We start from the raw sequence: 24,794 nt of genomic DNA, 5'->3' as shown, positions 1-24,794 counted from the left end.
TGAACATGTCAACATGCTAATATTGGGCCACATATCTCTGCAGCATCCAGGCTGTCCTAAGGGTCAGTCTGCAGTCCAGGTTATTCCTGCCTAGAATACTCCAGAAAACAAATGACTATGTATGCATGACCAGCATGGTTTGATAAATTTCTCACATTTCCAGCAAATGAGTGCAGTCAGGCGCACATTAGAGCAGAATGGCAGTGGCATTAAATATTTAGCAGGGCTCTTATTAATGTTCATCCCATCAGCCAAATGCCAGTCCTTACCAAGAGAGTGATAGAATGATTATTTTTGCTTCTATTTCCTTCCACCCTGTCGTCCCAAGTCCCCTTACCCTTAAGGAAAAAAAAAAAAACCCTCTGAAAAGGTTGTCCGCACAGATGGCAGCAAATGCGGTGGGTTTCAATTACAGTCTGAATGCCAAACAGCATTTACTTGATCCTGGAGCACCTGCGTCTACTTGAATGTAACAAAATGCATAGGGAAGACCCAGGCCTCTCTGTAACTATAAGGTTTTAAGTCAAAGGTCCAATTCCACCAATGGTTTATTTTATTTGTATGTTTGTTTGTTTTTTGGAGTTCTGTCCTAGCCAGAATTTCAAATATCATGATATTTTTGCTATAACTATTGAGAAAACAACTGAACAATATAGCCACATTGACATACTGTACATCCATGCTATATTACAATTAACTATATACTACTGTACAAAAAAAAAGTTAAAAGTTTTTAAGCAGTTAATACTGTTATTTAGTGAAAATTAATTCATTTGATCAAAGTGAGAGTAAAGAGAAGCATTCTATATCAATGAAATGCTTTTCTTTTGTTTGTTATTCATCAAAGAATCTTGAAAAAGCATCATCGGAAAAAAATCAATAAGCACAACTGTTGTCAAAATTAATAATGAGAAATGTTTCATGCATCACACAAATAAATTTCATTTAAAAAAAAACAGAAACAGTTATTTTAAATTGTAATAATATTACACAATATTGTTTTTACTGTATTTTTGATCAAATCAATGTAGCCTTGGCGAGCATAAAAGACTTCTTCCAAAAAAAAAAAAAAGTTTTAAGTAGTATTGTATAATGATTATGTATTTAATTAGATATTTTTATGATTATAGATATTTAATATAGATATTTTTCATCAGGTCAGGGCAGGTCATTTTATAAAATTAATTTTATTTACATTTTATATTAGCAGTGGTTTGACATAATTCTATGCTGAATATAGATATTTTTCATTATTTTTTTATGTATATTATATATTATTATATATATATATATATAGTTTAATTTGTTTATCATTATGCTGCCAGTAGCACACAGTTCCAGGTGAATAAGGGAACTGACTTTTCAAAGGAAGAGAAACAGTTCTCCTATGAAAAATCTATCTATTGCATTATGAGGCATTGCAGTATTCATGACTGGAAAGTGTTTGTGGTCAGAACTGTGAAACTAATTGCCTGCGAGGGGAAATCAGATAATTATAATATCTATAGTCAATATTTGACCAGGGTCTTTGAAGTGCCACAGCCGTGGGGGCTTTTGGCTCGTTATCCATGTGGATGCAATGGAATGATTTGAAAAGAGAAAGGGAGAGGACGTGATGAGAAAGACATCTTGAGAGAAAGAGTGAGACAAGAGGTTAATATCTTGCAGAGAACTAAGAAAAATAAATCCAAATGCTGGAGCCACACTGACCCTGTATATCCATGGAACAGAGCTAATTGCACAATTTGAATAGATTTTGATCTAATGGACTTTCCTCCCCCTAAAATCTCAGATTTCTCACTTATCATGCATTAGATGTAACAGACCCTGTACTGATCAAGAAAAGAAACTGCATTTGGTAAACAGACATATTTTTCTCATAATGCTAAAAGATGTGGTACACCTGTAGCCATAAGGTTTGTTAAAAAAAAATAAAAAAATACAAACTTGAAAAGGTCATATCTGAGTAGTTCCTCCAAGCTGCATGCCAGTTGTGAGTGAGTAAAACGTAGTAGTTTATACTTTATTAGAATTCATATTTAAATGTAAAATTTACTGTGTGTGTGTGTGTGTGTGTGTGTGTGTGTGTGTGTGTGTGTGTACATATGCAAAAGGAAAAAAAAGAGAGACAGTAAAAAATATATGTTGAAAATATACATTATGTAAAAGGTATGTATATTATATAGTACAAATATTCATTAATGTTATAATAGCAAAAGTATTAATAAATGAATGTGTTTAGAAACCAGTGAATGTGTTTAGAAACAAGTGTGTCAAAACAATTGTTGTAAGACAACGCTGTCAATATCATCAGATTAGAGATTAGATGTAAGACGTTCGGCAGAGGATCTAGCAGAGTTTCTTTCTCTGAACTTAATTGGTCACAGTCACAGTCAGGAGCACATGGTGGTTTGGGAAGCTGAAAGTTCTAACACTCTTGGGAATATTATCCCTATGTTCAGAGCTTATTTAGAGCTGAGAGCTGCACTATGTTTAATGTTATTAAAATTGGAAGTAATTAAAAAAAAGGCAATGAATCTGTTTCTCAGTAATAATCATGCTTGTATTCTCTCCATTGTCTTTACTGTGTTTAGTAGAAGCAAACTTCTATTTCTCGGCCTTGGGTTGTTTATTTAAATGCTCTTTGTTCTGCATGTTCTCAGAGAGATCAGTGGAAGATGATTTGATTCAGAACTGCTATTTAAAACAGAGAGTAAATGACGTATGAAGATCTCGTCAGTGTTCCCAGGAATAACCTAAAAGCTTTATTCAAACCAGAAATCTCAAATCCCTCTCTTTATGCAGTATTTTGTCTTTGCTTTCAGGAAAGGCACCAAATTACTGTAAATTCTGAATGAAATAATACAGTACTTTGTTCTCCTTCTGTGCACAATAATAACGTCCTTAAAGGGTTAGTTCACCCAAAAATGGAAATTAGCCCGTAAATTTCTCACCCTCAAGCCATCCTAGGTGTATGTGACAGTCGGAGTTATATTAAAAAAGCCATGTGAGACACTTTTAATTATGGATGGGCACTTTTTATTTCACTTATGCACTGCAACACCCACTGAGTGCCATTAAATAGCTTGAAAGATCAAAGACAATTTTTAATATAACTCTGGATTCGCCTGAAAGAAGAAAGTCATATGCACCTAGGATGCCTTGAGGGTGAGTAATTTATGGGCAAATTTTCATTTTTGGGTGAACTAACCCTTAAAACAAGGTTTCATCTTAGTATTATTCATCTGAAAAGTGTAACTATGTGGCAATTTATTAGGCTAAGAATTGCAAATCAATTGAAGAAGTTAATATTTATCACATATACTGTATACAGACACAGAATGATTCATGTACAGTACACAGTGTGAAATACCTGCATAATGTAAGGCTAATATTACACATGGTAGTCTCTGATTCAAGTAGATATTGTTACTATAGCTCTGACTTGTATTCTCAACTGTTTCTTTTTCAGAGACAAAGTACCCCATTCAATTTTTATTTTTATTACATTTTTAGAAGATAATGAAGAATGAAATTGTTCTATGTCTTCCAAATGTTAATGAGCAGAACTATGCGCTAACAAATTGGGAAAAGACACCATTACTTGTGACAGAAAATAATATCTTGCCCTGATAATAAATGTCAGTGCTAGTAATGATGGATTTTACCCCATTCAGACACTTCATTTGTGCTAATATCTGACTCGTGGTGTATTTTGCATTGAGATCTCTTCCTTATTTGCATCAGGTTCACGTTTTATCTCAGAAGCTGATTATTTTGTTTGTCATCATACAGTATAGCTATTACTAATTATTGTATGATTGTGCATTAGGAACTGAGAGCCCATGTGCATTAGCTTGTGGGTCCTACAGATCTTGTGGGTCACTGCAATGATGCTCCAGGTCTGCCGACATATGGACTTTCTAGATAGGTCAGCTGTAATGAAAGGCATGTCAGCACGTTTCTAGAGGGCTGATGGTCCCGTGACCTGTTTTAACCTTTACCCAGATGACAGAGCAGCATGTGGAACTGTGGCCTCTCTTCTCATCCTGGCCATATTCATAAATCAGCTACCAGCTACAGTCAGCAAAGAGAATGGATAGAGAGTGAATTAACCAAATGAGAGCTACTTGGTAGAATATAGTGCTTAGTAAATAGGTTGCCTCTTGCTGACCAGTGAATAGATAGACAGAATAGTCTGGCTGTCCCTCACAGATCGCTTCTGCAGATTAACAAGTCAGCACCGAGTTGTGTTTTTGACTGGAGACAGTGAGGGTGACAGTGCTATTCAACAGTCTGAATTATTTCCATGAGTCCACACAGCATATGATGTGCGATGTCCTCCCCCTCAGCCGCACCGTAGGTCGCCTTTGTTATCAAAACTTCCCCCGCTTGATTGCCTTCAATCTGATTCTAGATCAAGTCAGTCATACTGAGTGGGAGTAGACAGGTCTCTCCACTTAACAAAGATGAGCTAATACAAAGCCAGAAATACAGTGAGATCAAACATCACAATGTTTTGAAAGGGTCTGTGATAAACCTTTGAAGTTATTCTTCAAATATTATTTTTCTCAACATTTTTTTTAGATATATTTTGAAGGCACTTACCTCAGAATACGCAGTCTTGGAAATGTATTACCTGCATTTAAAGGAATAGTTCGCAAATGAATGAATGCTCCAAATCTTTTTTTTTTCTTTCTTTTTTTGAAGAATTGTAAAATGAGGGCCCAAATAATTATTTGAGATCAACTGAGGAAATTATAAATGTATTTAAAATAATAATAATAATAATAATAATAATAATAATAATAATATATTTTTTACAGTTATGTAACCAAGATGTGAGTAGTTTTAAGATTTTACAATTTTGTAATTAAAAATAATCAATTAATTAATAAGCTTACAAAACAGTGAATTGAAAATACTGTAGCTTCAAATACTTTATTCTTCATCAGTTAAATAAACAAATAGAAATAATGAAATAGAAAATTAATTTGTGATTATGAAGTGGTTGAAAATCATTATTTCTTTCTATATTGTATTGTATTGCATTTTCAATTTGCTTTTCTTCATTTTTATCTAAAGTCAAGTCACCTTTATTCATATAGCACTTTATACAAAATAGATTTTTTAAAAGCAGCATTACAGGGATAAATCAAATATCAAATCAAATATTCTTTAATCTATTTTTAGATTTAAAAAAATAGATTTATTGATTGTTTTTCCAATGGTGTATTAATTTCTAGTGATTGAGTATGTCATTTGAGCCCATAAATTGGTAAATATAGCTCTTGTGGTAGTGATGGCATTTCTTAAGGAAAAAGAAAAAAACAACAACAAAAACATAAAAGTAGTTCATACGAATCATATATTATAGTCTAAGTCTCCTGAAAGGTACCAATTTATTTTAATGATCCCTTTTAGACAATCTGTTGACTACAAGTAACTTCGCTACTACATTAACAGTCATTAGAGTATTAATAGACTGTCTGCTAACGCTTGATTAAAGGGCACCTTCTTAGCCATATGTTAACTTTGTGTAAGGAACAGATCAAAATCTCAAGCTCTCAGTTAGTTCAAATATGCATTCAAAGTCAAAAATGGTAATTTGGAATAACATGAGGGCCATTTCTAAGTAGACTGTTCCTATAATAATTAAGAATCCCCAAAAACAAGTGTTTGCATACATAAAGATTATGTTCTTTAACAACTGAAAAAGGTAGCAAAACAAATGTCTTTCAGCCAGAGGCGAAACCCACTCTTCTGTCGTACAAAACAATATTTGCCTCATAAAATCCCAAGCTCATTAGCTAGACAAGTGCATCCGTGTCCGTGTTAGTGAACAGAAGGTTCCATATAAATAGCAGGGTCTGCTTGAGTGGAAGACTGGAACTGTCCTCGGCAGCAGATTGCTTTGTGGTGGGGGGACGGGGGAGCTGGGGTGGAATACAGGCAATTTCCCCCCACTGAGGGTGAGTATGGTGCTGATGGAATGTGGATTTTGATAAGGCAGTATGCCTGTGTGAGTGGTACGTCTGGCTGGGCTGATATAGAAGGAACAGAAGGGTTTTAATCTGGGGTAGTGAGCTGCAGCATTAGCAGCTGGGGCGTGCTATAGCCCGCCGTATTTTGCCACACAACTTTGCGATTTGTTTCGAAGCGTAGGAGATACAGTGTTTGATTCGCTGAGTGGTCACAGATATTGGGAATGAATCTCTCGAGGTATCGCTTGCCCACACGCTTGTCTTGTCCTCATTTAATTACTCTACTGATGGGAAACTGTTGAAAGTTAAAATCTACAGCAGTGGCTCTTAACTTAACTGGTGTGGGTTGTTCTTGTTATGCAGAACCTTTTGAGCTCTGTAATTTGAACTGAAACTTTAAAAATGAACAGGTCTTGAAGTTTAAAGAAGTACAGTATTTCTTCTTAGCAGACTTGCAGAAATATTCTCAGGCATTTAAACCTTGTTAATTGTAACTTGATTTTTACACAGTGGAAAAGAAATGAAACTGATCCACTAAAATAAAGGATTGAGAGTTAACTTACTTAAGGGTGTCAACTTAATATTGTTATAATATGGCAATAATATATGTAATTGTATCATATTGTAAAGTTTTGCAATTCATGAAAGCTATGTAGTTAACTAATGTTATTTTTTTTAAAGTGTTGCCAGACAAATGTATTTCCACAAATTAATTTAAATGAACTACGTGTAACTCCTGTTGAAATAGTTCATAGATGTAACTTTCAAATTTTGAGACATCGTCATTAGTGATGGATTCACTGTGATTCTTTGTCTATAATTGATTATTTTATTTTTTTTTTTTTTTTTCTTTTGTTGGTTTTTTGGTGTTTTTTGGTGTTGTTTTTGGTCATTTTTAAGTATTCATGGCTAACCAATAAAAGTGTGAGCTCACACAATTGTCAGTAGACTGAAACAAGCTAATATTAGATATCGCTCTCTTTAACCACTGACAATTTGAGTAAATATGACTGGTATGCTGATTTTCATTATCAGTGGACTGAACTTGTGACGGTTTTATGGTGTTTAGACAGATCTGTTTTTCTGGCAAGTCAGTTTCTTGAAGCTGTTCCTTTTTCTCTTTTTGTTATAGTGTTTTAATACATCAAACAACGTTCTGAAAAATGCATTTTAGAGGAAACTTTTTTATAGACTGCCAAATTGCTTCGTTATCCTGGTTTGTAATTTTATACAGCTGTCAGTTTGAGTTTTCTCATTTATAGAAACACAGAATTGCTTACAAAAATACGTCCCATGTTACTTTTATTGACTTTCACAATTGTGGCAGTTGTGTCCATTGCCTTCCAATATGACACAGACCTTTAAGAGAAGTGAGCTCAAAGTTATGAATGACTATCTGTAATATCCATCTTGACAAATGAAGATTTATGAACAGTTTTTCCCCATGAGAGGCATTATAGTACATCTTTTTGGGGGAACCATGATATCATCGTTTTAATTTGGCTGAAAGCTTCTCTGAACCCTAAGCCCCATTCACCAATATTTAGATTTAATAGTAATGTCCCAGATGATAGGATCTAAAAAATGTCAAAAAGTAAAAGTAAATGTATGGTCAGTCATCAAAAACTCACTAGGTTGCTTTTTTATTCCCATTGCTGCATATGTGATTTTCTGTATCATATATATTTCATATATTTGATTCTTTTTGACATATAGCTAGCATACAAATTATGTTCTTGGAAATAATGTCCTTGTAATATAAATAGACTCACACCATTAGTATAGTAAAGGAAGCTGCCGACACATATCAGTGTGTGGGTGTATATGTATATTCATAAAAAAAGTGTCAATTTTGTTGAGCCAACTGTACTGTACAAAAGCAAGCATAATTTACTATTATATTTGGAATTTCACAGTGAATATCAAGTGTGTGTTATTGTTGTGTTTTATTTTTAGAAAACCAAATAGGCTTATTAAAGGTTTGTTGGTTTGGACCGTGATACTTAAACAGCAGTCCCAACTTTATTTATTTATTTATTTATTTGATCATTCATGCTTTATTGTGCAGGTAAAATTTATTTATTTTTTTGTTTTGTTTTAGTGTGCTAATGTTTTATTTTTACATTAGACAAAATCCCATAGAATTTTAATATCAGGCATGTATCATATAACATAAAAATCATTATTGCCTTTTTTAAAATTGATGATTATTAATTCTAAATATGATTAAGACTGTACTATTATGGAGGTTATTTGAGATTCCTCTCACAGGAATCATGGTGCAAGTTTTGTAATGTGTCAGTATCCATTATTTTACCGTTGTAGAAGACTCAAAATTATGAAGATTAATGAAATGCTACATGGCAAAGCATTTTCTACCCACTTTTCCAAATCTCACGTCTGACATCAAAGGTGTCCAGTTTAAATTGGTCAAACACTCTGCCGATCCACAAAACCAATAAATGGCCTCGATAGTTGACCTGTGTCTAGTTCTCCAGTGAGATAAATTAATTGTCTTGACATCTCCATCTTCATCAAGTTCATTTGTTTTGTGGTTGAGGTCGCAGAGCAATGTACAAGACCTCATAACCCTGTTTAAATATCTTTATTAAACCCATCTGTCTTTACTTTCATCCTAACATGTTACTCTCTCAGATGTGATCGTACAGTATGAAACCATGGTAAGATGGAAACAATCAAATAAGCAGAGGAACTGCACCTTCCCTGTGGAATCACATTATCATTTAACACTCGAAGACTTTTAATGAGGAAAAAAATCAATTGACTTGAATCTATGACTTCAAATATTGCGCTCTGATTAAGGAAAGTCCTTAGAAAAGATGAATTTTCACTGAATTTTCATGAATTTATCGGCTCATATGCTCACACTCTGACTGAATATAACAAATACCCTGAAACAGATGCTACTGGAGCAGACCCTCCAATCAAACTCTAAGCAGTAAAGACCTCATTTTTCCACGATTCCCCACCGTGACAACACTGTTTTTCTTTATTCCTCCAAGGATTGAAGAAAGCTTTACCATTCTTTAAGTGCTTAATAAGACAGACAGACATACAGAAAGAGAAGGAGAGAGACTGACAGAGAGACTGAAACAGAGAAATCTCATCATAGAAATAAATGAGTATGAATGAGCATATTTGGCAAAATGTAATTACTGGATTAAAAGGAGGGGAATGCACATTAGGAATAAAGCAACATTAGAGGCAGGGGTGTAATGGTGTCTTTGCAGAAATGTTTCAAGATCTTCTAGCAGTGGATCAAAGTGTTTTTTTTTTTATTCCTTTTTTTTTTTTTCGTGGTAAAACGAGATCTTGGTAATTTTCTACCATGTTGGAAGCACTCATTTGACATAAGAAATAAAAATGAAATATAGACTGCCCTCTCCATTCAAAATGAGAAAGGCATTACGTTTATGAATCATTTAGGGTAGTGAATGTTCTTCCAAGACAAATATGTGTAGATGTCAAAAAGTGTTTGAAAAGTTAAAGGAAAACTCATTGTATAGTTATATCTTATATTTTATATTTGATCTAGATTTTTAGGCTCTACTGTTAGTGTTATCTGTATGCACCGGGGGTCTGAGAGTAATGCAATTTCAATTCTCTGTATGTATGTACTGTACAGGTGGAAGAATTGACAATAAAGCAGACTTGACTTGACTTGACTTGATATGTCTTTCCATTTAGGCTGGATGTTAAAGCAACATGGATGTTTCACAAGCTCTATTAGGACAGTAATTGCTTTAATGTGGTGACGTAAGGAAACTCCAGTATTTACAGGGGTTATTCAGTTATTTTTATTGCCGACCAAATAAGAAATATTGGTGTTTTTCTCCTAACAGCTGAATTACCTCATCTATTTTTTTAAGGAGCATCAAGGTTATGTGATAATTAATTCCCGTCTGAAACCAAATCTGTGAGCTTAAAAGCTGGAATTAATCCAAAAGTCCTTCTGGAAATACTTTTTGACATACATTTATACCATACAGTTGCACCATAAGCTTTGATCTTAATTCTGTCCATATTTAGACAGTCGACTAAAAACGACAGAGTTTCCAATCTTCTCTGTAAATGTTAAAATCCCATCCAAACAGTACTTAAATCTTTGCTGTTTCTGTATTGCCTTTGAGCTTTATATGAAACACTTGAGGTCAGAGGTTTGATGCTAGAACACTATTGCCTACACAGGAATCTTTCATTTTCTGGACAGTTTTCGGTTAAACCATCCTTTTAATCCTAACTCATATGACAGGCTGGTTTTTGACCCTGTCACTATGGTGCCTTTTAAAGTGTGCAGCGTGAGCTGATTGGTGGCTGGGAGCTTGAAGACAGAGGAGTTTGTTGCATGCTCTCGGGCCAGAAGCAGAATATCCAAGCGATTTAACCCCCGAAGATCATCTAACGAGCAGCAGAGAGTGGAGGCTCCCGACTGTTTTGGCTGTGGGCAGAGTGAGGAGATAGATTTGTTCCAACTAACGCAGTAGTCGAAAAAAGCAGTTAGCGAAGCCCTTGGGGATGGATGAACCCTGAACGGAGCTGCTGTTTCTTTTAAAATACTCAAGCACCACTGGTCTCCAACAACCTATAAAACCTGGTCCCGCGGTAGGATATGCAAGTAGCAGTTTGCAAGCATGCTTTAACTCACCCCCAAGACTGTAACAGAATATTTATAACATTGTTCTGTAATATTAAGTATAACTTTTTGATGTTTCAGTGGTCTTTGATCTCAATCTAGAACACAGTTTAGACTGAGCATATGCACTCCCTATGTTTTGGACTGAAGTCTCAATTAAGATGAGTATAAATATCCTATGATGTCCACCAAAGCGTAATTCATACACATACATTAAGGCAGTACTGGGAGATTCTGTGCCATCCAGTCACACAGATCCAAATCATTTCCTTTGTCCTGCCAGAACAATGATAAGGTATCTGGTAATATATATGCAGTAATTCAGACAATTGTAAACTGTTGGCTTTATTCATTGAGACTCTGCCAAGACAGCACAGGTTGGTGATTTACTTAGTATTTAATGCCTCACTTCCCATGATGCAGTTTGGTGGAGATGCACAGTACTTAGTGTTTCATATATATATATATATATATATATATATATATATATCATATATATATATATATATATATATATATATTTATATTTTTATTTTTTTTTTTTTTTTTTTTCATAAGTCGCTTTAGACTATATAAACATTGTGTGTAACAGCATAAAGAAAAAAAAGCTTTATTCCATTTCAATCTGAAATTAAACACCTGTATTTTACACTTCAAATCTTCTGATTGGCTGTTATTGTGTCAAAAATGTTAAATCATTAGCCTCAATATGTCCCTTCCCATAAAAGGAAAATGCTTTATTCCAAGGTTTTTACTATGTGCTGTTTGTTATTTCACCTTTTTAATAATGTGTGCTAAAAATTTGAAGGAAAAAAAGAGAGTATTCTTTGTTAAGAAGCAATTGGGTCATGTGTGAATTTATGTAAGATTTAGGAACCTGGGTCTTTTAATCTGTTCTCTAACAGTCTTTGAAGTTTTTGACAAGTTTAAAGGTTAATATTATTAAAACAAAACTGCAGTGTCCTAAGGGTATTATTCATAGGCATTTATAAATAGTTCATTACCATAAGCAAAAGAAATTTTGTCCATGTGTTTGCAGATGCACACATTTTTGAGCAAAATCACACACTTTTAAATTTTTGCTGACCTAATCAATTTTCTAAATGGAAATAACCAGCAGCTCTGCTAACACATGATTTCCTCATGCAGAGTGTGTGTTTCGTCAATGCCTCTAAATATATGTTCTGTAGCATGCTGGTGGCTTATAATTCTGGTGATGTCTAGATGCCCCCGAGGAGTGGTTTGACGAAATGACTTCTTTGCATGCACACATGAGCACTGGGGATTATTCTGAAGCTTAAATAAAGCAGGGAAGAAACCCAGTGCTTTCACATCAAGAAATAATGTGCAATAATATGAGCATTCTAAGAAGACAGGTTCGGATTTAACTAAACATTGCCATATCCAATTAGTTTCACGCTATGTTTTCTATATTTTAGCCATGCTGTCATAATCACTGAGCTTTTTAAAACATATATTGGCCTATTGTCTTATGTTAGATCTATGTATAGATCAGTTTGTGTCACTGAAAAAAAAAATGAAGCCTTTCACCACATGGAAAAAAAAAATAATAATTATTTATTATTTTATTAAATTAATTATTATAGGGTTGAGACCAAATATATACAATCTATCTATATATGCAAATCTATATATTTTAATCCAATGCTGCATTTGTTGCATCAAAAATACAATACAAAACAGTAATATTTTTATGTATGCTTCTTTATATGTTTTGTGTTGTTTTTTGTTTTTTTGTTTTTTTTTGTTTTTTTTTATGTATTGATTGTTTTTTTGTTTGTTATGTGTTTTTTTATTATATTATATTATATTATATTATATTATATTATATTATATTATATTATATTATATTATATTATATTATATTATTATATTATATTATATTTATTCTGTGATTATTTGTATTTTGATGATGATTTTTGGGTAAACTATAAAGGCAATTTCTGGGACACACTAATCTCAAGAGATCATCAATTTGGCACAGTTTTCAATGTTTAGGTATCCCAAAAATCATAAAACGAATACCATTCACACAGTGAGTGCTGAAAAACTTCTAAATGTGATATAAGGTGATGTGTGTATAAGATCTTTCTTTTCTAACTTATGCTTATTTCTTCTCTCTTTGCTCTCTTTAGGTTAACGGGTTTCCAAATTCCACCTCCCGTCACAAGCACTGGGTCTGTATTCTCCCTGAGACTCACCAGTGACTTCGCCGTGAGCGCGCACGGCTTTAAAATCTATTATGAAGGTAAAGATTCCAGTCCATTCGGTCTTGTTACACTATATTGTCATTTATTGTGCATATCAGATGAAATCTGCGGCATTAATTAAGAGCTGCTCTGCTTGGCAAATTAAAGGCTACCCTGCCAATCATAATTGTGTTTATTAATCCTCAATGAAGAGGTGGTCTCTGACTACAGACCTCATCACTCCCTATTAAACTTCATCAAATTACTGTCTGAAGGCTTTGCCTAAAACATTTTTTTCTCCCCCTCTTTTAGACACTTGCATCAAATTCCAGAAAGATGGCACAGAGCATTATATCACCTTCTGTTTCATTCATTTTGCATGTTAACTAATGGATAGTGAAGGGTGCATGACATCTATTTCTTTAGTGCATTAGTCTTGTTTTTTTTCCAGTTGCTTGGCTGTGCTTTATAGCCTCCTAGTCTTATTTAAGAAGACGTACAGGCTATGGATATATTTATTTATTTATTAAATGCTAAATAAATAAACTAACAGACTTTGCTCTGTGAATATGAAGTTATATGAAATTGTCGGTCCATTACATGCCTTTATAAAATGCATTATAATGCATATTAATATACAATTGGGTTTTTTAACATTTTCTATCAGAGTGTTTGGTGGCTGGATAAATATGTGAAAATGTGTTCACTACACAATACACATATTGGCTTTTGGAGTGAGATAGATGAGTGTGGTCTTGCTCGTGTGTAGCAGTGCTTCTCTGCGTGTCTTTCATGATCTGAATCACTTGAAGAAGGCTGCGTCAGCCTGAAGCATCATTTACTGTTGTTTCAGTGTCTCGGCCTGGTTGCCTCCCCTTCCATTTGATTCATTTTTTTTTTTGGGATCAAACTGTGCAGGGAATAGTTTCTCACTACTGCAACGTCAAACTTCTTTTGTCAGAAAGCTGTGGGCTCTAAGAAGTTCTCATTAAGTAAAATCGATTGTTAGTACATAGGAAGTCAAATTTGACTTAATTAAAAAGGGATTTAAAACTTTTTTCAGTTAAATTTCTAGCTAGTTCATTTAAACAAAGCTACTTGGAAAGTATTTAATTTGATTTATTTTTGTAAAAATCAATTTATGTTGTCATTAATAGCGTCAGATATGTGCAGTTTTAGGCTCTAAAGATATAAAGGTGCAGTTTTTTTTTCTTTCTAAGAATCTTGACATAGATGTACTTTAAAATATTATTGAATGCAACTCTGAAAAGAGAGTTGATTCTCTCATGTTCTCTCATTCTCTCATCTCTCAAGTCATGGTGAAATGATTGTTATGGAGGCTTTTAACCACGGTTTTATTAAGTAGTTTATTTTCCTTCTTCTTTTAAAAATATTCTTATAAAAGACTGAAGTAGAGTGACTGACCTCCATGTCTCAGATTGAACAAAGAATGTAATGTTCACCTAAGAAAGCAATCTTCACTTTCAGTAAAAACAAATGAGGTCTTTGGTGTGTTTTATGAAAAATACATTATATATGAATACAGTTATTACTTGTGAACCTATGTATGTACCTTTTTTTTCTCTGTAGCGTCACACTGGTTAGCCCCACCCACTGAGTCTACTTGGTTCAGAATTACACTCCACAAAGCCATATCATTTTCTATGTTTGTTTTTCTATAAATTTGTCATGTTATGCAGCATTTTTGTCCTTGGTGTGGACAGACAAATTACTCTCCTCTTGAAGCTTGTCGTGTCATGCCTGGTTGAGGCACATTCATCGCATCGCACATTGCATCGCAAACAACTGGAGTGCTCATAACTCATAATGTGCTGTTTGTATTTTTCGCACAACTCTAAAATCAGAAGATTTTCAAAATCAAGCATAAATTCGGCTGGAGATATGAAGTACGTGCTTTGGGCTTCCAGCATGTTTACTTAATCAGATGTTTCATAACGTGGGCAGCAGTTGGGTGTGCATAGCCTCATCAAGCAGTCTGTCCCAGAAATGCTAGGCTGAATAAACTTTCGTGCAGAGCAGAGTTCCTGGAATGACTGGTAATGATCTTAATAATTCAACAGGCTGGAGTTGGGGAGGTGTAGCTGTATGTCAATGACAATAATATTGGCAATAGACGAGATATGAATGGAAATGTTTCTATAGAGGCTGTGGATGCAATATTCACTACTGTGACTAGCTTTTACACATTTCGGCCCCTTTTAAATCACTGAATGGTAAACATAGGAATGTATGCCAGCTCTTTTTCATCAAATATTTATGCAATTTTATATGAATTTTATATAATTTTTTTAAATACTCTGGGTTCAACTAAAAGCTCTATGTTGGCTTGTGTTGTGTATGGTCCCACTCGACCACTCTGTCAACATTTCCTCATCTGTCTCTGAATTAAAAATTGGCAAAAGCATGCTAAATTGTAGGCAGTATTCCAAACAATTAATAGAGATTATTTTTTTAAAGGCTTCTATTATTTGTTTTGAGGGGCCAAATAACTGGCAATTAAACTGAATTACAATTAAACTGGCATTTTTAAAAATTTATTTATTTACTTTTTCCTGCTTTGCCTCTCCATGTGAAATTAGAAGAAATGGGTCTCATTTATTAATAAATGTGTGTAATATTCTGTACACACAATAGAACTTCTCTTGAAAAATGTCTGCCAGTGAACTGACAATTAGTATTATAACTTTTTCATTTCTTTCTTTCTTTCTTTCTTTCTTTCTGGTAACACTTTAGAATAGGGAACACTTATTCACTATTTATTTTTTATTTTTTTTTTTTTATACTTTTGATTATTTATTTCTTATTCACTATAGTTGTTTATTTTCACTACTTTAGGGATTAGATGAATAAAAGGTCATGTAGAATAAGGCATTAATATATGCTTAATTACTACTAATAAATGGCTAATATTCTAGTAATATGCATGCTAATAAGCAACTAGTTAAGAGACCCTAAAATAAAGTGTTTCTTTCTTTCTTTCTTAATTTCTTTCTTTTTTTCTTTCCTATATCATTATTTTAATTATTTATTTCTTGTTCCTTTTTGGGATTGCATGTACAGTGTTGCTGTTGTGGTTCTTCTCCAGCACTAAGATCTGAATGTTTTTACATGTTGCATCATTATTTTTGCTCTGCTGGTACTTAATGAACAGTTCCTGTCAACTCAGTGAAAGCGTGTTTTGGGATTACTTTCCATTCACTCTTTTATCCTGCTGCACACAACAAATGGATCCAGATATTCTTGTCTTCTTGCACCATGTACCACCACTGATTGCGTGATTCTCTCCAGCTATCTCCTTCTACCTCTTGCATTCAGATGGGAAATGTTGAATATGTTTAAAAGCAGATGACGGAAGGAGAAAAACATGCACAAACAGCGAAAATAACTTAAGGATGTTTCCTGAAGGATTTTGGAATCATTCTTTTCAGACTGTGACAAATAGACAGTTATCTAAGGGCGGTGTGGGTGTACAACATGTTGATTTCAAAGACACTACTCTGTCACCAGGGAAACTAGCTTCTCTGAGAGGAAGTCAGCAGTTCTACTCCTGCTCTTGTAAACACATGCCTTGAGCTATCGTTCTCATGAGGGCCGGCACAGGTAGAATATATCTTACAACATCTACACGCAGTCTGGCAACCCAGAGAAGGTCTCTTGAGCTCAACCAAATCACTGTACTTCACTGCTTTGCTCCTAGAGGAGAACCTCTTGTACATCTAAAGGACCTCAGAGACCTCAACGTAAAGGTTTTCGTTCAGTATATGAATATTTAAGTGTGCTTTATTATTAATGGTGCATGCTAGCTTTATTAAAAATGTATTCTCAACTAAAAGAGATATCTGGGCAAGTGTTTTGCATTCCCTGCAGCCCTCAGGTTTATGTTTCTTTATTCATAACAGTATTTTCATGTAATGTTGTTGAAAAACATCTTTGCCAGTAGGCTGTTAGATTCCGATTCCAGATTTTTGTTGATTGCAAGTACTGATTCCAATTTTCACAGTTCTTGAAAGAAAGAAATATTTTATACATCCCAGAAACCAGCCATAGAAAATGAGTGAGCAGACTTCTGACCCCAGGAATCCAGAAGATGCTGATTGATTTATTTTATAAGTCTTCATTTTCATGAGGGTGTTATGAGATTATTGTGTAGTGCTGACAAGTAGTGAAACAGGATGCAGTTTAAAGCAAAAGCCTCGAGTGATTCTTTCCCACCCTTCTAAACCTAATCTATTCAATATAGGATGAAGTAGGATTTTTCTTTTCTCTGCACAACATGTAATGAATTTACAGATGTTTGTGAGCACATTCACTTAATCAGAAAGATCTGCGCCATTGCCAAAGGTCCCAGGAAGTCATTGCTTACCCCCCCACCACCACCACCAAATTGTATTTCCTTTTCAATTTGATTCCTTCCTGTTTGCCTGGAATATTTAATATCCTTGCTAATGACTATCCACCACTGGCCTAACATGCATGCCTCCTCCAAGCATATTTTCAGGTTGAAATTAATTGTATTAATCTAACTTCAGGCTTATTTGTGAAGATCATTTCCCAGTGGTAATGGGGGAGCTGCTGCTTTATTATGAGTGCTTCTGCTGACCTCTTTGGTCTCCTGTCACTTTATTTTGAGTGACAACAGACTGTCTCTCATACTTTATCATTATTAACAGTGAATTAATCAGAAGATGTTTAATAACCCTGAGTGCAACCCACCATCTTCAGCTAAAGTGTTTAGAGGAATGGACTATTTGGGAATGTGGTAGTGCTCTGATGATGACTGACAATGGTTATGGGTATTTCTGGATATATGATGACATTATTAAAGTGAAGGATTGTGATAGTATGTTGATATCATTTCTCACTGTGGCTAGACGGCTGCATAGTTGAATATATGTCAGTCAGGATAAACATCGTGATTCATTTTGGTTTTGGATGGGGTTACATTTTTCGTTAAAGGTTTGCATTTGTTAATATATAAACATGTTTTTTTTTTTTTTTACAATACCAGTACCATTTACAATAACATTCACCATGCTTTATTTTTTAAGAAATTAATACTTTTAATCAGCAAGAATTCATTAAATTGATCAAAAGTGACAGTAACGACATATCTAATGTAAAGATTACTATTTGTCTTTTTGAGCTATCATTCTTTCTATCAAAGAATCCTACAAAAATGTATCACAGTTTCCACCAGCATGATTTCTGAAGGATTATAAAGACTGGAGTAATGGCTGCTGAAAATTCAGCTTTGCCATCACAGGAATGAATTACATTTTGGGGTATGTTAAGAGAAAACTGTATTTATTTATTTTAAATCTAATAAATCTATCCTTGTTGAGCAGTGAAAGATTTACAGTGAAAGTAAGTTTTTTTTTCACAAGTCTAAAGTGAAAGGCTTTTGTCAAAAAATATTATCAACCTCAAACTTTTAAGACTGTCAGTGTTAACATGTTAACTTAAGATATTAAATAGGTTCATTTACCATATCTTATATTTTTAATGTTTTCATTTTGCTAGTACAATAAGATCATAAAAGCCAAATAGCTTTAATATTTTTCCACACATATAAAGGGTCTGTATACATGAAATTATAGCTGTCATTATTTATTTATTTATTTTTGGAAGGTTTGAAAACCCCTTGATTATTAGACTGAAGATACTAGAATATTAGATGGTGTAATTACAACATCTACCAGCAGGGGCCATCGGGGCATTTCTAACCAGGCAGACCTTGATTGATTGATTAAGATGGATGAAACGATCTTGAGATCTGTTGCTGTTGAACCCCAACAGCACCACTCAAGCTCTAAAAGTTATTTACTCTATCCTTGATGATCCCTTTATTTTTTATTGCACTGAAAATATAAATCTGCCATGTCTGGAAGCGGCAATCTCAGACAGCAGGTGGGACTGGGAGCATCCGTCTCAAACAGCTCCGCAGCACAAAGGATCAGTTGTTTACTTTTAATTGAATCCGCAGGTGATAAAGAGCATCTAATCTTCGAGCGCTGGTAAAGACCAGTCCTGTCAATAATCAAGTCTCTCATCTGAGCATCTACTGAGGTATGTCTTAAACACTCTTTCAAAGGGAAGAGGAAGTGAAAAAGAATAATAAAAACTGTCAAAGCACCCTCCTTTATTTTTCAGATCGATGATTTCTCCAGAGTTCTTGGCTTCTAATCCATTAGTTGGCTTCCTGTTTTAAAGAACACCGTCAAAGCTTGTCCATTAAAATGCATTGCTCTCATCTTAATAGCCAAGTTCTTGTCTTATTGACTGCACCTTTGTCATTTCCAAACTCAATTGTGTGATGTCTGGGCTGAAAATAAGACAAAATGACAATGTTCGTGTCATGTAAATCTCATCTTTCACATTTGTAATTATAGATGAGCTCATTAGTCACTGGAAAATATTGAAAAAAAAAAATACCTCAAGGGACTTTCTTTTCTTTTTTTCTACTTTTTTTTCTTACGCAGGCAATTAGCACTGTACCAGATGCTGAAGTCATCTAAATCTAAGTGCTTCACATGAAATGGACCTGAAGAAAAAACATAATTTAATTAAGAACTATAGGTTTATAGGACAGACATAATAATTGCTTACATTATTTACAGATAATTGTTCCCAACATGTTTACATCTCAAATGTGCCACCAATGTATTCATTTTCTTAGATTTGCTGTCGTCTTAATATGAGTATCAGAAAATGTGTCTTTCAGCAGATCCGACTGTGACAAACTGTGTAACTGCCGCATTTTAACAAGTTCAAATCCTTTGTGACTATAAATCTTACAGGTTTAGCTAGCTTGTGGCTTGACATTCTTGCACAGTCCTTGAGATTTCAGACAAAGCCGTCTCAGTCCTTCAGATTTGAGGTGTTGTGCCGACACAAAAGCTTCTTACAGAATTAATTAAACATGTGCATGCTAATTGCTGCCATCTAATAAAGATTGTTTGCCCTCAGGGCGCAAAATGAGATGCACAGTTCAATTGAAAATCTTTTCTTGTCTGACTTCGCCAGTTTGAAAAGCTGAATGTTGCAGATTACCAGGTGGTTAAGAGAATCATTTGACCTCCAAAAAACTGACACGCTACGTGACGAGATACTTAATCGATCTAGTCATAATGACAAGGATCTTGGCAAAGAGGTGCGACAGAAGCCAGCCAATCTGATTTACTTGGGATATCAGGACTGACGTCTGTCACTTAGTAACTGATTAAAAAAAAAAAAATTGCTACATTGTACAGTATGTACAGACAGTATTGTCTTTGATTATTTACCTGATATATCAAAGTTTTTTTAATTTATTTTTTTATTAAGTAGATATATATATAAGTAGATGTACTGACAGCATGTAAAACAAGCGTTTATATATGTACATCTGTATGTTTTATACTATTTTTAATTTAATTTTTTTTATTTGTTTTGTTTAGTTTTACTATTGTACAGATATTTTTTTTTTGTCACTTCTTTGCATTATACAACTCGTAATGGGCAAATAAATGCAAATAATAATAATATTAGTGACAATATTAAGTCTAATTAAATATGTTTAATTTTGAATATAATCTATATACATTGTACATAGAAGCTGTTCAAAAAATGCTCGTTCTAGGTGCTGCCATTATATAGATATACTGTACATTAGTGTTTATGCAAACTTATGAAAAAATATGTGTGAAAAACAACACTTCACTTACAAATACCTACGATTACTAATGAGATCACATTGTTTATTAACTTATACTCTATATGGATGAAAACACACATTTAATGCCGCAGAGCAAAATAAAAAAATAAACTAGCAAACAAAAGATGATGCATTTCCCTATGAATTCTACAGGAGGTCTCTAACTCCCAGCCCACCTGATGTGTTGTAATTAGACTAAGGAAATAGTCAGTGCATTGTTAAACATTCGAAGGTCCCAAGAGCAAGTACTGATGTGCTTTTTGTACAGAGTGTCTCGCCTTCCTTTTTGTCCCCCGTTCAGCTGCTCTCATTAGCATGAAAACAACTTCTTCACTAGCCTTGTAGTACTTCCGTGACCTACTTCTAACCCAGGTTTGTACTTCTGTTCTGTCTCAACTCCGCACGAGCCTCCTCGCTGGGACTTGTGGGTAGGGGAGGATGTCACCCTTCTTCTCACACATTGTATCCATCATTCTCCATCTGTTGGAGTGGACTGAGCCAACACCTCAGAGTGCACCTGCTGATAAAAGCAGCCGAGCCCATTGAAGATAAGTGCCAACTGGTCACGGACCTTTAGGGTTGCGCTTTCCCATGGTGCTCTACTTTCTCAGCTCTCCTTCTGCTGTGCTCTGCTCTTTTATGGCTTTTCAGCCCCTCGTCTTGTACCTTCTGCTACTATGGCCAATCCATCAATAAACATCAACAAACTTGCTGAACAATAGATGCTTTGGTGGACACAAATGTTGCGTCTTTTTTAGTCTAATTGGACTCAAATTAGCAGTGTGACTCTAAATGTTTCCTAACTAAGCTTAATTATGTAATGACTGAGACTGTGTCATTTGGTTATTGTGATACTATTCATCCTAGAGATGTTTTGGTTGGATGAGAGGGAGATTAAATTAAGATGAAATTAATTTGCCACATTATGGTTAGTAATATTTATTGCGACTCAGTAATGACTTCTAGACTGATTAAAAGCATTATGCAAAGCTTTATGAAAACATTATACAAAATAAGAGAAGTTATGGAATACCATTTTTGCCTGAAAAATAAATAAAGAAAAAAAGAACCTTCAAGTGTCATGTTTTCACATTATCACTCAGTTTGGACTTTGTTTCAATTTGCACTTTTCCCCTGTTGAATTTGTTGTCATGGCTGTTGATTTGATATCATCATTCAGTTCAGGTGTGTCATTAACTATACTTGTTTGCATGCTCTGATTCTGTTCATGTTATTTTAAGGTGACCTTGTTACACATTTCATGTACTTACTATTATAATAACAATTAATTATGCATAATTACATCCAAGTAACCCTAAGCCAAACCCTACTCCTAACCCTAACCATATAGTAAGTACATGTAATATTAATATTAATCAGTACTTTAATGTATAATTACACTTTAAGAAGGACCTGTTAAAATAGTGTAACCTTTGATTTGTATTATATTGGAGTTTTATTGTATATTATTTTTGAATACTACATTGACGATAATGTAGTTATTATCATTATTATATAATGATCGTATATATATATTATATATATATATATATATATATATATATATATATATATATATATATATATATATATATATATGAAACAGTATAATAAAAATCACAATATGGTTTTGCCTATGCAACTTTATTAGGACTACATTATATAGTATATATAGTACTATATGCTGTATATGTAATACCCCTATGTATATAATATCTATATAAAATTGCAATATACTTCAAGATCATAATTTTATTTGCTTGTTTTAATTTATTTTTATTATTATTATTATTATTGTGTGTGTGTGTGTGTGTGTGTGTATAAAGTAAGTATCCCAGCTGGTTCTGCTCCAGTCAGCTTACGTTTGTGCTGTAGGAAATACTTGACAGCTGGACAGGTTATGCAATTTTTCTGATACTTTATCCCATCTCATTCCCATCCTGGTAAGATCTGGCAGGATATACTATAACTTCCCTCATAATTTACCTCTCGAATCTTGACTATTCTCCCCCTGCTACCTGCAGCAGGGAAGTGAAACTGCAGTGCTCAGTGTACACAAGTCATTTTGCCTCCACCGCTGCTCTTTCCGCATTCAGCAGCACTCTCCAGACTATGCTGTGGATTATACTTGAAGAGCCCTGACTGCAAATTCTGCAGGGCCTCAGCGGAAGTTTTCTAAAATGAGTGTGTCACATTCGTGTGAGATTATTTCAGTGCAGATGCATCAAAGAGTTTGTGCCAAGCGTTCATAGACTCTCCATCCCCTTAGCTCAGGTCTTAAAGATGGAAGTCAGTGTAGTTTAAATATTCCTGCAGCAGCTTGGCTTTGCCTCTGCTCTGACATTTTAATCACTGGGAGGGAGTTGGAGCTGTGTGGGTATGTTTGTGCTGGATTTGGCTTGGTACTCTTAACGGAATAGTAGATCTTTTTTAGAAGATTGAGGTAGATCTTTTTTAATGATCTTTTTAATGAATCAGTTACTCTGGTTCACAAAACTAGCCTGAATTGGCTTTTTGGAACTAACTGTATTATTGTCTCGCGAGTATACACATCATCAGAGAAGAGATATTGGTTTAAGGAGGAGAAGTTAACCCAAAAATTAAAGTTCGTCTTCATATACTCACTGTTATGTTGATCAAAATCCTCAAGACTCTGGTTTATCTTCAAAACACAAATTAAAATATTTTTAATGAAACCTGAGAGGTTTCTGTCACTCTATTGAAAGTCTAGATAACCAAAACATAAATGCACTGTAAAATGAATTCATATATGAATCGAGTGGTTTAATCCAAGTCTTCCAAAGAAATATGATTGCTTTATATGAACAGATTTCAATGGTGGGACAGAAACCTCTCAGGATTGGAATATCATGAGGGTGAGTAAATGACTTTGTCAGAATTGTACGTATTGTTTTGACTTTAACTGCTCATTGGAGGGGAAGATTATTAGTGAATAATGACTTCAGTTTAGGTCCGTTCTTTGCACAAAGCTACTGAATGACTTGGAATCCAGAGCACATGTCATAGATTCAGACTTTATTTCTAAGGTTTTTGTGTGTGTGTGTGTGTGTGTGTGTGTGTGTGTGTGTGTGTGTCCTTTTTGAAGCTTGAAAGTCACAATCCCTATTCATTGTAATTGCAAGGAAAACAGATTTTTTAAAATTTCACCTTTTGCTTCAAACATATTTGGACTGAGATGCGTAAATGATGGAAGAATATTCATTTTTTGTGTGTGTGTGAGTTATCCCTTAAAATAGATTGTAATAGTGGTGGTAAAATAAATAAATGAAAACAAATATCTTATATATGACACGTGGCTTTGAGGAAGTGACTTCAAAGAGTTCTGTTCCATTTGCAGGCTGCTTGGCACCCGCTGTTAATGCAATGGATTGGAGGGATGACCTTGTTGGGGAACGTGGCGGAGTACAGGCTTCTTGGTTTGCAGAAAAAAAAAAATAGAGAGAGAGAGAGAAATAAAGAAAGAAAAAAAATGGTAGCATTGCCACACCATCAATAACAATTACAAAGCTGAAGGGCTGTCAGCTTGCAGGATATAATAACACAAAAGATGACATGCCTTGAGCATCAATGATACCCCTTTTCTTTTTCAGCATGGGGGAATATAAATACAAGAGGTTATCTGAGGTCTTCTGCCATAATAAATCTAATCATACATTCATACAGTACATTCATCTCAGTATTATCAATGTTGAAAAAAGTATTTTAAAATAATGTCTCAGTGTTTTTGTGTGTACACTAAAAGTCAAAGAGGTCCAAACAGCAAGCATTCTTCGATATCTCCTTTTATGTTTCACGGAAGATGGAACGTCAAACAGGTTCAAAAAGGCATAAGGATGAGTATCTCAAGCATCCTCCTAAGGTGCATTCAAAACACTGCAAAGTACCTGTTATTTGCACATTATTGTTCCTTGGCTGTTTGCCATAATGTCGAATCTGAATAATATGAGGTTATTGTCTGATTAATATTTCCTATCTCATCCACATTACCTAAAGATGACATCAAAGTAATGTGATAGCAGTGATTTGCAGTTAATAATTGAAGAGCACCTGACTGGTTGTCGGAGTGGCAGGGTGTGTGCAGGTTTGCTTTATTTAGTTCGATTTAGAACAGTCAGAGCAGTGCTGTGAGGCCCCATGCAGAGCTGCGCCACAAGGCTGCATATGTTGTGAGTCTGTGTCAGGTTAACATCTGTCCTAACTCTCGGGAAGAC

The 24,794-nt window shown here is 34.4% G+C and overlaps 1 protein-coding gene across 1 annotated transcript in view; it reads left to right on the top strand.

Moving 5' to 3' along the window:
• The window catches only part of LOC109112264 (CUB and sushi domain-containing protein 3-like), a 369,075-nt gene that overhangs the window by 77,693 nt on the left and 266,588 nt on the right, over window positions 1-24,794 (top strand). The window contains 1 exon segment of the mRNA XM_042777094.1: window positions 12,795-12,907. Within this exon segment, the coding sequence (XP_042633028.1) occupies window positions 12,795-12,907 (113 nt within the window).

Source organism: Cyprinus carpio, chromosome A19, assembly GCF_018340385.1.
Source record: "Cyprinus carpio isolate SPL01 chromosome A19, ASM1834038v1, whole genome shotgun sequence".
NCBI lineage: Eukaryota > Metazoa > Chordata > Actinopteri > Cypriniformes > Cyprinidae > Cyprinus > Cyprinus carpio.
This window is presented reverse-complemented; position numbering and strand designations above follow the sequence as displayed.